The following is a 13,374-nucleotide window of genomic DNA, read 5'->3' as shown; positions in this document are numbered from 1 at the left end:
TAGACCAGTGATATTCTTTGTACCTTTGAAGATGAAGATAATAGATAATGAAATATGTTCTACCCTTTGGATAGCTAATACTATTTAATTTTCTGTTCAGAAGCAGTGTTGCCATAAACAATATAGTGGTCAAGAAGCAAGACTACATCAGACACTCCTGACCTTCATACATACGAGCTGGTATACACCTCCGCTAGGTAAGCATGGATAGCTGCCCCCCTTACACCCATCTTATCAGGCATGGCTGAGGGTGAGGTTCTTTTTGAAATGGAAAGTTATTAATCACAATTATATTTGTACAGGAAAAGTTGTTGAATATTCAAATATTTATCCTTGAATTCTCTCAGTCAACTTCTGTTGGAGCACCTACTCTGTGCAAGGCCCCATATTTCTGTATAATAAAGAATAAATCCTAAAATAGCTCACAGATTATCAGGGAGGTTAGAATGGGCCCAGAGAAGTCCAAGAAGGCTTCATAGAAGAAATGAGAGTTGAAGCAGGCCTTAAAAGATGGGTTGCATTTGGAATTGCAAAGAGGATGGAAAAAGAGTTTTAGCTGGGGAGGACAAAAATGAAACAGAAGAATGCAAAAGCCTCAAGTGTTTGAGGAAGAATCGAAGCTGGACAAGTCTTTTTTAGAATGAGTTTGGTTGTGATACAGTAGAATGTAAGTTTGGAGCAGGTTGTGGGTCAAATTGTGAGCTATGACTCAGTGTCAGGTCAGGGAGAATGAATTCCATTTTAGGAAATGCTCATGGTAGTGACATCTCTCATCACAACCGAGATGTAGTTGAAAGCAAAAGTTAATGGCTGGTTCTGAAATGACCAAAAGACATGGGATGGTTTTCAAGATAAAGTTAAGAAGAAATAAAGAGCAAGCAGACTGATCTGTGGATCATTTCAACGAGAGAGGGGAAAACTACTACCACGACTAGTGGAACGGCCACTTTGTATCAATCAATAGCATACGGCTTTACAGAGATATTTTACTCACACGAACCCAGGAATGATAACACAATCACAATCCGACAGTGCCTGCAGATGCCTGTCCTCTGCTCTTAATGTCACTATTACCTCATTTAATCCTCACCACATCCCTGCCAGAAGATGCTAATGTAAGATAAGAAGGATAAGGAAACAGAGGAATATTGACTTAGTGATTTGCCTAAGGTCACGTGTTACTTCACAAGCAAGTAAGCTGAGGCTCAGAGTGGTTTAGGTACGTATCCAAGAGCACACAACTAGTATGTGGCAGAACCGGGATTTGAACGAAAACTTTCTGATGGACTCCCAAGCCTCTGTTTTTTCCTATTACTCTTTCCTATACGCAGAAAAAAACACCTAAGATGGTTTCCTCCAAAACATACGGTCTGTTACCCTATTTCCTTTGTTTCTAATGGGTCCCCATCATCATGTCTGACCGTTTTCTCTTCAGGGGTTGGTAAAGCTGTTTCTGTCAGGGGCAGACAGTAAATCCTTCAGGCTCTGGCGGCTGTGTGATTTCTGCAGCAACTACTTGGTATCACACATGCAGCCATGGAATGAATGAATGGGTGTGTCTGTGTTACAGGAAAACTTTATTTACAAAAACAGGCAGCTGGCTGTATTTTACCCTCTGGCTACAAATTGTTGACCCCTCTAGCTGCTTTTAGGCAAGTATTTTCTGCCCTTTCCCCACTCTGCTTAAAAAAAAAAAAAAAAAGCTTTTTCACTTCATGTAACTAAGCATCAAGGAGGGGAAGGGTTAATAGAATTGAGTTGACTTCTGCTTTATATATACATACATACATACATATATACACACACATATATATACACATAATTTATATATATATTTATATTATATAATTTATATATTACATATATTAACATATATATTTATTATATATAAAATTAAATATAAATATATGTGTATTTATTATATAGTTTAAACCAGAAATTTTTGGTTTTATTCTTGGCTGTTCTGCAGATGTCTTGCCTGTAGAGAGTCTCCCAGCAATTCCAAGACTAGAATTGACACTTCTCTCAGGTGTAGCCAAAAGAATCCAGGTTTCATGTGAAAGGCCCAACTATGGAGAATTAGAGGATGGAGCTTTGGATGTGACTAGAAGACACAAGTAAGTTAAAAGAGCAGAATATACTTACCCTGTTCTTCACAGGTGGCCTCTTTTTATTGCCTAGACTTTTTTTTTTTTTTAAATTATTTTTATTAACATATAATGTATCACTTGCCCCAGGGGTATTGCCTAGACATTTAGTCAGTTAGACTTTTGTATCTTGAGACCATCATGTCTTTATTATCGAGTTCTTACAATGGAACATCTGACTTTCTGAAAATTGGCAATTATAAAACAAAGATACCTCTATGGTTTTCTTGAAGCGACTCTTCTTGTTCTTTGAATCCCCTAATGTCCATTCTAAAATGTAAAAGACAAATTAGGCTAGCTGAATGTTTCCCAGCTTTTAGGAATCTACTATATACTGGTAAGTTAACTTCGGTTGGTTTTGAGCATATTCCTTCTTCCTCAAGGTTAACGAGCCTCTACAAATCCCTGACCCCACACCCACCCTCTCCCGAAGTTCATCTGTGCTCACCTCTCTGAGTACCCAGACTGAACTTCCTTAGAAAACATTTCAGAATGTCAGTGGAGTTTGTGAGCACTGTCCACTCCCATGAAATTTCCTTTCTGTATCAAGGGTAAGGAAGCAAGACTTTGAATTGCAAATTCTTTATTTTCATTTTTGGCTAGCTTTTCTATGGTTTGCGACTTCTGTCTGGTGGAGGTTGGTGCTCTCTTTCCTTATATCTTACTAAAACCATGAGCTTAATTAGAAATTTGGTTAAGTTGGGACAGGGAAGGGAAGCATTTGATATCTGCCAAAATTCTCAGTCTTTCTCTCTGTAGTAAGGAACTTTGCTTTCTATTGTCAGGTGCCCAGGCCCTAAAGTTGGCCCCTACCTAGGATCAGATCTTTCCGGTTGCATCAGGATGAGTGATGACCTAAGGATGGAAGTGAGCATTTGACTATATTTCTACTTTATTTTTAGTACTACTGTTATCTTGGTCATCTTCTGTGGGGGGATATGTGTGTGTGTGTATATTTGAAGTATTATGGGCACTCTTACAGCAAGTATGACTCTTACACCACAAAACACAGATGCATGAGAAATGCCAACCTTTGATGGCAAGAAATTAAAATTCAGCCATTTGGGGACTTTCTGTCCCTTCTGTAGTATAAACTCAAGGAAGCCAAAAGGAGATTTTGGTGAAGTACATTGAAGATTTTGTTAAAGAGGCAGGCTGGTTTGGGACTTAAAATTAACTCATGACTCTAAGAAGTCTCAGGTCTGATTTTCTCTCTAAGAACTGAAGCCAAGCCTAGGTAATATTTGATGTGCTTGTACTTTGTAAGAAGTCATAAAGTAGGGCAATGCCCATAGAGTATTCATTGTTGCAATCAGGTGCTAATCGTACTTCTCCACAAAAAAAAAAAAAAAAAAAAAAAAAAAAGTAACACTGAATAAGATATCATTTAGGCAAACTCTCCAGGTTATGGAGGTATGTGTAGAGTGCCTCCCTCGTCTACAACCTGAGCCTGGCCATAATTTTCTCAATCAAATGGAACCCACAGTTCTGTTTCAGGATATAATAACCTGTCATTCTTCCTTTTTCTTTCATTGCTTAATTGAGATATAATTCACATACTAAACAATTGGTTCAATTAAATATTTTTAAATAAATTCACAGAATTACACAGTCATCACCAAAATTAATTTTAGAATATTTTGATCATCCTAAAAAGAAGCCTCATGCTCATTGACAGTCTATCCCCATTCCCCCCATTCCCAACCTCAGTCTGAGACAATCACTAATCTACTTTCTATCTCTTACACATTTGCCTAGTCTGGATATCTCATATAAATGGAATAATATAATATGTAACCTCTTGTGACTGGCTTCATTCACTTAGTATAGTGTTTTCAAGGTTCCCCCATGTTGTAGCATGTATCAGAACATCATTCCTTTTTATGACTGAATAGTATTCCAGTGTATGGATATACCACATTTTGTTGTATCCACCCATCAGTTGATGGGCACTTGGGTTGTTAACATTTTTTGGCTGCATGAATGATGTTACTATGAATGTTAGTGTATAAGATTTTGTGTACACATATTGGTATTCATTTGGGTATATATCTAGGAGTAGAATTCCTACATCATACGGTAACTCTACCATTTTGAGGACCTGCAAAACAGATTCCCAAAATGCTTACCCCATTTTACATTCCCACAAGCAATGTATGAGTATTCCAGTTTCTCTAAATCCTTGTCAACATTTGTCTGTTTTGGGTTTTTTTTTGTTTTTGTTTTTGTTTTTGATTTTTAGGAATTTATTTATTTATTTGACAGAGATCATAAGAGGCAGAGAAGCAGGCAGAGAGAGAGAGAGGAGGAAGCAGGTTCTCTGCTGAGCAGAGAGCCCGATGCAGGGCTCGATCCCAGGACCCTGAGATCATGACCTGAGCCGAAGGCAGAGGCTTTAACCCACTGAGGCACCAGGCACCCCTGTTTTTGTTTTTGTTTTTAAATTATAGCCATCTTAGCAGGTGTGAAGTAGTTTTGATGGTTTGGGTATATTTTTCCCTAATGACAAATGATGTTGAACATCTTTTTGTGTTCTTATCAGCCACATGTACATCTTCTTTGGAGCTACGTCTACCCAGATCTTTACCCATTTTAAAAAATGGCGTCTTTTTTACTACTGAGTTATGTGAATTATTTTTATTATTTCTCTCAAGTGTGTGTATCTGACATTTTTCTGTTCCTTAATACCCATCCTATTGAGTAGCTAAGAAAAGGAAAGAAAAAGGAAATGAATCTATGTTGCTATTACTTAGCAGTTCTTGTAAAGTTTAATAAAGGAAGCTGGACTAGGAAGCTTACAGGATGTTTGGTTATGAGTAATTCCCCTTTCATCTGGCACTGATTTCACCAACAAGGGGGAAGAAACAGGTATCAGTTGTGTACCCGGCACTTTGTAGGAAAACATGTCCACATGCCATGTTATTAATCTTCACAACTTTGGTAGGTATTCTCTGCTTTTATAGATGAGACAACTGAAGTTCAGAGAGGTTAAATAACTTATCCAAGATCATTCAACGGGTAACTAACAAACATGGGATTCAAATTCAGATTTGTCTCACTTCAAAGGATAAACCTTTCTCCCAGCCCCTCTCAGAACAATGAATTTAGAACTTTCGATCATAATAATTACTCATAATTACCTTGGAAGTAGTTTTTTGGCTAAGAAATGTGCTATCTAAAAGGATCTCCTAATCTACTCTCATTAGGATATATGACAGATTCTGTCTATGGCCTTGACACTATTAAGAAACAGGTGCTAACAGACCATTATAGAAATTCCTGTCAACCTTCCCTGGGGCAATGTAGGCACTCTCTGAGGTTTTCACACTGTCTTCTGTGTCGTTCTTCTAGAGTTCCCAGGAACTAGTCTGTTGTCTGTACTTGGTGGCTGAAAGCACCACTTCTCACCATTCCCTTCCCAGGTGTCTGCTCTGCAGCCCGGCCACTGCATGAGTCCCTCTTTCACGCCTGTCCCTTGAACAGAGCCTCACTTCCTACCCCCTCAGACTCCCCACAGCCATCTCTAAACAAATAGAAAGTTCTCCTGAGAAAACCATTTTCTAAGTATTTTGTTAATAAGTGCAGGGAATTAGAATGGAATATGAGCTAAAAATTATAAAAAACGTAATCTGTGGCTTACACCAGTGACTCATAAATTATAGCATTTTCTTAAGTCTTTGTCTTCAAACTATAGGGTTTTTGTCACCCTTGATAGCCTTTCATAAGAAGCAGCTTGACTTGGTCTTCGAGCCCCTCTCTGATCTGGTCACAATCTGCCTTTCCATCCTTTCCCATTGTTTTATGTTCGTCCCTGCAGGTCAGAGAAACAGTAGCGTTTATCATTGGAATATACCAAAAAAGCCTACTTATACTGTTCTCTCTGCCCAGAACACATGCACTTCTCCGTTTCTCAAATTCTATGTGACTGTTGAGGCCCATTTAAAACTAGTTCTTCCATAAAACCTTGTCGTGGTAGCAAGAAATGTTTACAGTGAAGCATCTCCCGTCCTTCTGGACTAGAGGTAGAAATCAGAATAATTAGAAGCTGAGAGATGAGGAGGTTTTTCCCTGTTTCTACCTCTGTGTAACTGTGGAGAAGTCCTGTCTCTCAGGCCTGTTTCCCCCCTTCTCAGCTATCCCACTCAGGGAAAAAAATGAGTTTGCCTCCTCCTTTTAGACCCCAGTAACTCTTTGTCCTCCTTGTTGTCACCTATATATTCTGGTTGCATTGTAATTCCTTGTTTTCTTGTATTTATTCTGTAGTAGATCAGAAGCCTGGTGGAGAGTGCCTTTGGCCATTAACAATATGCGTCTGGCACTTGGCATAAATTTGGTGTGTGGTAGCTGTCCATTAATACTCACGAACGCCTATTTACATACTTATTCTTGTGCTCCCTCCAGGGCCTATTTAAAACATCAAGATTGAGCACTCAGGCACATTGTTGAGTTGACAACCTTGCTCCATTGTTTTCTGCCTCCTTTCTTTGGATGGGCATTCTTGAGAACTGGAGATTTTTTATTCATCTCCTGTATTCATAGAAGAAGCTGCATTCTAGCATCCTTTTCAGAAAGCACAGGGTGAGGTAAAAGTGAATATCTATATTCTGAAGAGGATCTTTCTGAGTGAGCCAAGGACTCTCATAAGATTATTGTCTCAAGAAGAACATTTCATAAAAAAATATTGGGGGCTCAGTTTGGGACATTCTTGGGAAATACAAAGTTCCTTTATTGACCAAGAAAATTCATATTGTAATGTAGAGAGAAAAAAGGAAAATTATTCCAATCCTTGTCTTTTAGAGATTCAGACTGAAATGTTTGCTATCTGGGATTTGCCTCAAAACCATGTGGGGGTGGTTTTAGTGGGTGACAGACAGGGTTAGTAATAGCTGAATCTGCAGAATAGGTACACAAAGGTTACTTATTCTGTTCTGTTACTTTTGTCTTTATTTAAAAGTTTTCCTACCAATGACTTAGAATTTTTAGCTACATAGCATAGGTTTTAGAATCAAGCAGGCCTGAATTTAAGACTGTTGCCATTCCTTGTTAGCTGTGTGAACTTGGACAAGTCTAACCTCTTTGAATTTACCTCTCTGTGTACCCTGTGAAACATATACTACTTTTCAGGGTTCTTTTCAGTTTTCAAACACACAATACATACAAAACATGTATGCATATACATATCTGCAATGGCTAAGTTCTAGCCTAACCAATCCACTGAAGACAAACCAAGTTGGCCATATTTAGAGAGAAAACAAATCTTAATTCTGTTTCCCCACTTGCTGCTGAATAGGAAGACCTTTCATCTCCATGGCGTCCCTTCTCAACATTTCCAATAATCTCTAGGGGCATATACTGATATTTCCTAATGTCCTCCAGGCCCCAGCAAGTAGGGCGTCCCAGGGAAAGAGATGTAATCTCCCCCAGAGATTGTGGGGAGAAGAAGCTGGTTCCACCACTCATATCTCTGCAGTCTTCTTTGTTCATGATCCCTCCTGCCCACAGGCCCTCCATGTTGACCTCCTTGGAGCTCTGTGTCTGATCACCTAGGGATCTTCTCTTCCTGACTGGTAGAGAGATCGGTTCTCCCTTCAGGTCTTCTTGTGGTGCTGGGTAGATTGCTTGTGATGGTGATGAAGTTCTAGAACCTAAGTGAGGTTCGGTGGGCTGAGGTCCGGAGCTGATGACCAAGAAAGAATTCTTGGGACATCTTTGGTGCAAAATGGTGGTTTATTAAAGCACGGGGACAGGACCCGTGGGCAGCAAGAGCTGCTTCCCCGGGGATGTGAGGAGTGGCTGGTTATATACACAGGAGTTGGGTAGGTGAGAACAAAGGGGATGATGTTAGTCTCTAAGGAATTTTGGAAGCAAGGTCTCCAGGACTTTGAGGGGCTAGCTATTGTTGGGAGAAAGGTTATTTATTACTAGTAGTAAAAATCTTCTTATGAGACCCTTTAGATGTATATCAGTGGGCCATATGCTTGGGAATGATTCTTGGCACTATCTTGGAGATCCAGAGATGAAGTTTCACATCTCTCCTGTCAAGTGTCCTTGTTAGTGAGATTTGGGTTTAGAAGAAATTTAACTTTATTTAGGGCTTGAGGAACTGAGTTATTTGCCTCTGGAAATTGATAAGGTAACTTCTTTGTTTGTAGATCTCCAGGACATTGGTAAACCAAGGGAGACTCCTGTCTTACAGGATTGTGATCTCTGCAAGTTAACTATTTGTTTCTTGTTTATGGCAGTCAGGGGTGCCTGAGGAATGTCATACATATTACCGAGGGGAGTGGGTGGAGAGGGGGTGCAAGGTGCCAGCTTTTGCTTTGTCCTCAGCCAGCCTCCTGCTCCCTCATCAATGGAATTGTTAAAATTTCCCTCTCAGTGAATTTCAAGGCACATAAATAATCGAGCAGGCTGGGAGGCACAGTGGTCAGTAAGTAGCAGCCCCCCATTGCCTCCAGTACTGCGGCTCTCTTCAGAAGCTAGGCCTGGTGGTCCATTTAGCACGACTTCCTCAACTCTTCCTCACTCTTGGCAGTTTCTCTCCAGGGCCCAGCTGTCTCTCCTTACAGTCTGTCATCTATTCCTTAATCACTGCTTCCACCGTGGAGTCTGAACAGCAACCCAAGTGCCAAATTAGACATGTGCTTAGGTACCTATGCGAGTTCCCCAAAACTCCAAAAATTAAGGAACTTCGTGACAATTCTATGATTACGAAACTGATTCTTCTGTCTACCTATTTCAGTCTCAGATCTGACCCCACCAAGACACTTTATAGTATGTATGCAAAGTTCCTGGTTCCCAGTGAACACTCAGAAAATAGCAGCTGTGACTGTTCTCCAGGATCAGAATGATCAGCAGCGTGAAGCTCAGAAGATCCCTTGTCATGAGCATTATGTAATGTGCAGACCTGTCAAATTCCTATCTTGTATACCTGAAACCAATATAGCATTGCATGTCAACCACACATCAATTAAAAAAAAAAAAAGAGGGGTGCCTGGGTGGCTCAGTTGGTTGGGTATCCAACTCTTAATCTCAGCCCAGGTCTTCATCTCAGGGTGGTGAGTTCAAGCCCATTTTGGGCTCTACACTGGGCATGGTGCCTACCTTAAAAAAAAAAAAGAGGGGGAGGAGGAAAAAGATACCTTATCACAGTCAGAAGATATGAAGATGAATTTCTCTGTTTTTATTTTGGCTGTTCAAAAAAAAAAAATTGAAGTTTATTGCCATCCCATTGAGGTGTCCCTCATGTTATTACATGTTTTTGTCTAAGATATACTATCACTAGGAGGAGGCGATTTATGAGACAAAGGACAGAATCAATTTTGAAATATCTCAGAAGATTTTCTGGCCAATGTCTGTCTTGTTCTCTCAGGCTGTGTGTAGTGTGGCATTAATAACCTTGGAGAATAAATAACATTGCCTGTTGCAAAATAGGGACATGTAGAAGTTGACTGATAACTGCACTGGAGATGAACCTCAGAGTGGTAGGTGTGTCCTGTAGATCTGAGGGTGTGGTGTCCTTTTAGTTACAAATTAAAAACAAAACAAAAAAAAACAACAAAAAAAACTTGTGAGGAATTTTACTTTTGTTTAGGTTATAGTAGTTGTGATCTTTTGGCATTCAATTTTACATTCTTTCTCTTTTTAGAACACCAAAACTGGCCCTGAGTCAAGGGCATTTTTTTTTTTAAAGATTTCATTTATTTGACAGACAAAGATCACAAGTAGTCAGAGCAGCGGGCAGAGAGAGAGGGAGAAGCAAGCTCCCCGCCAAACAGAGAGCCCGATGCGGGGCTGGATCCCAGGACCCTGAGATCATGACCTGAGCTGAAGGCAGAGGCTTAACCCACTGAGCCACCCAGGTGCCCCAAGTCAAGGGCATTTTTAAAGTTAGAATGAAATAGGACCATATGGGCTTGCAGTTTCTTTCTCGGAAAATCCTATTAATTTATTTGAGCGGCACCAATCATCTGCAATAGACCTATCAGCAAAAATCACATTGATAAGGTGAATGTAGATTAGTGCAAGAGTTTCTAATCATAAAATCTACAGATGAAGAAACATTTCATCTAAAGAGCAAAAATGAAGTAACCCCAGGAAATTATCTAAGCCTGTAATTACCCTTACGAATATCTTAAAAGCTATTTCTTATTATTCTTTAACTTTTCCTACCTAAATATTGAAATAATACTGATGTGCATGTGTGTGTGCGTGCGTGTGTGCATGTGCCTGTGTGGCCTGTGTTTTCTGACCCAGCCCATGGGAGAATGTCTCAGTTTGTTCCATGAGCACCTTGGCTACCGCACCCTCCAGTAGATGCTGTCAAAAGCAAATGGGCTGGACCATGGATTCTCATGTAAATGTTATGCAGGTTGATATTTGAATGGCTTGCGCAGGAAGAACATTATTCCTGCTCTGTGCTATCGACATGTGTTAGACTCATTGACATGAGCCAGTGTTCTACATGTAAGTAAGTCTGTCATCTGAACTCTCTTTTTCTTGCTTTTAGTCAACTTCTTAGCTTTGCTTGGTTTTGAAATATAGCCAGCAGGTTATCTTTTTCATGATTTGCCCAGGTCTTTATAGTTTTGTGGGGGTTAGGGTTTCCTGTGAGTCTGGGATCCTGGTTTGAATAGTGGTGACTTTTGATGCTGGAAAAGAAAGAACACAGTTGTGGAAAAATTTGCCAAGTTATCTCCCACCCCCACTCCATATGCACAGACACCCTGAGGAGTTGTATTTCCAATTTCATTTACTATAGTTCTAAATTTGAAAAAACTTCTTTCGTCCAGTTATACTTGTAAGAAGGGAGAAAATGCTGTTAGATCAAATTTATGAAAATCTGGGGTTGAGATATGTTGTATATTGTTTTTTTTTTCTGATCAGTGAGATTTATAAAGACTAATGGATTGGAAGTAATATCCAATTGCTAACCTAGTAACTGTTTCAGAACAATAATGTATGATTATTAAATATGTGACAATTCTCCAAAATTACAGAATTATTACTTAATCTATATTTTATATTTATCGAAAAGTTTCTCACTAAAATATTTCACATAAAAGGTACTGAACAAAAAGACTTATACAGAATATTACAGCAAATAAGACTAATTCATAATATAATGGAAATAAACTCTATTTCTGCTGTATTTTGATTTTAAATGAGACTTTTTTTTTAAAAAAAGGCTATAGAGGGGCGCCTGGGTGGCTCAGTGGGTTAAAGCCTCTGCCTTCGGCTCAGGTCATGATCCCGGGGTCCTGGGATCGAGCCCCGTATCGGGCTCTCTGCTCGGCAGGAAGCCTGCTTCCTCCTCTCTCTCTCTGCCTGCCTCTCTGCCTACTTGTGATCTCTCTCTATCAAATAATAAAATCTTAAAAAAAAAAAAAAAGGCTATAGAAATGATGTGTTTCCTTTCTCCCCATATTAGAAGTCAGTTTAATTAAATAGAAAGTGACTGTATTCTCTTTTATACCTCTTAAGTTCGGATACAGGTATCTGTAACCCTAGTAGGTATAATTAGTCTTTTTTCAAACGAAATTAACTTTTTGGGGCACCTGGGGGGCTCAGTGGGTCAAGCCTCTGCCTTCAGCTCAGGTCATGATCTCAGGGTCCTGGGATTGAGCCCCACATGGGCTCTCTACTCAGCAGGGAGCCTGCTTCTCCCCCTCTCTCTGCCTATTTCTCTGCCTACTTTTGATCTCTCTCTCTGTCAAATAAATAAATAAAAATCTTAAAAAAAATTAGGTTTTTAGTGCAATATTATTATATATGTATTAACTATAGTACAATAATAAGTATCATTTCAAGCCATATATTATCAAATTTTTATATGTTATAGGGTGTTAAGTGTGCCTGATTTTTAAATTATTATTAAGGAATGAATCCTTGTTGACTTTTATGACGTATGATACTTAATGAAACTGAAGGATATTTAATATTTTCCTTTTTTATAGCTTCATTTCTTATATATATATTGGAATATAGTTAAATAAGCAATAATTACTAATGCATCTCTTAAATACTTTAATGATAAAGTTATCATCATTTACCTGTAAGTTATAAGGTACAATTTCTCTTCAAAATATAATTCAAATATAACCCCATTCTGTTCTGTGCATATTACTTTCCTCTGTGGAATGTTGCCTATGATTTTTGATTTTATGTATTTGTCTTCCTGACTGGCTTACAAACCTCTCTGGGACAAGGACTGTAGTTTTGTGTGTGTGACAGAGGCTGGCCTCTGTCACTGCTCCTGGGACAAAGTGAGGCTTTGATGAAAGCTGATGAATTAAATCAAGCTGATGTCGTGATGGGCTTCAAGCACACATGGTCTGACCCAAAGGCATTTAAAGCAGAGACAAAATGAAATAAATCAGAGAAGATTGCCTAACATTGATATGTAGGATTAGGTATAAATTCTTGCTTTGTACGTTTGTGGATTCTTCTAAACATTGGAGCTGAACATTTTAAATGTTTATGTTTAAATCCTGTACCGATGTGTAAGACCGTGACTGGGAAGTCTGTGCCTTACCAACAGCCTGGGTTACAGGGTCTCAGACACAGTTCTGTTCACAGTGGAGAGGACACTGTATTAGTTCGAACTGGGTTTGGAGGCTGATCCCACTATTCAGAATACTCCTGGAAAATTACTTTATTCACTGGTTTTACTTTCTCTACCTGAATTAAGTAAATATTTTCTTGCTAAAACCCACTTTCTAAGGTTGTTGGGAGAATGAGATGGGATGCTATATAAAAGGGCTTCTGTACATTTGAAGTGCTGTCATTATATTGCATAACTATGTATTCTGCAAACTGTTACTAAGCCTGTACTTTTCTGTGGCGATAGTCTGTATAGTCTAGGGTAGATTCCAAATACTGTGTGTGATACACAGTGTTCCTCCATTGAAACCTGTTGTTGGGTTGTGGCTGTTAATAAGTTCTCTCCTGGGTTATAGAATATGTAAATGTCTTCGTCTCTTTATTGTTTGTGCACATTTTTGATATGTTCAGTTGGTTTCAATTTTCAATATTAAATTTAATTCCTACATAAACCAAACAATGATGAAAATAGACATATTAGAAAAACATACTACTAAAGAGTAATGCATGTTCCCACTGTATTATTTGAGAGTAAGTGCGCTAATCAACCCTAACGTCCTCAAATTCCCTCTACATTAGGAACTTCTGATCAAGATTAAGAAGTTCAAATAAGACTTTCAAACAC

General features: G+C 38.9%; 1 protein-coding gene across 1 annotated transcript in view; it reads left to right on the top strand.

Moving 5' to 3' along the window:
- IRAG2 (inositol 1,4,5-triphosphate receptor associated 2) overlaps positions 1 to 13,374 on the top strand; it is a gene marked incomplete at its 5' end in the record, with an annotated part of 125,754 nt that overhangs the window by 88,304 nt on the left and 24,076 nt on the right. The window contains 3 exons of the mRNA XM_080810239.1: positions 101 to 197; positions 1,970 to 2,117; positions 2,933 to 3,014. Coding sequence (XP_080666365.1) covers positions 101 to 197; positions 1,970 to 2,117; positions 2,933 to 3,014 — 327 coding nt within the window. The remainder of the gene's footprint in view (positions 1 to 100; positions 198 to 1,969; positions 2,118 to 2,932; positions 3,015 to 13,374) is intronic.

The sequence above is a fragment of the Martes martes genome (assembly GCF_963455335.1).
Source record: "Martes martes genome assembly, chromosome: 8".
Lineage (NCBI taxonomy): Eukaryota > Metazoa > Chordata > Mammalia > Carnivora > Mustelidae > Martes > Martes martes.
Note: the sequence above shows the minus strand (reverse complement) of the source record. Positions and strands in the feature narration are given on the sequence as shown.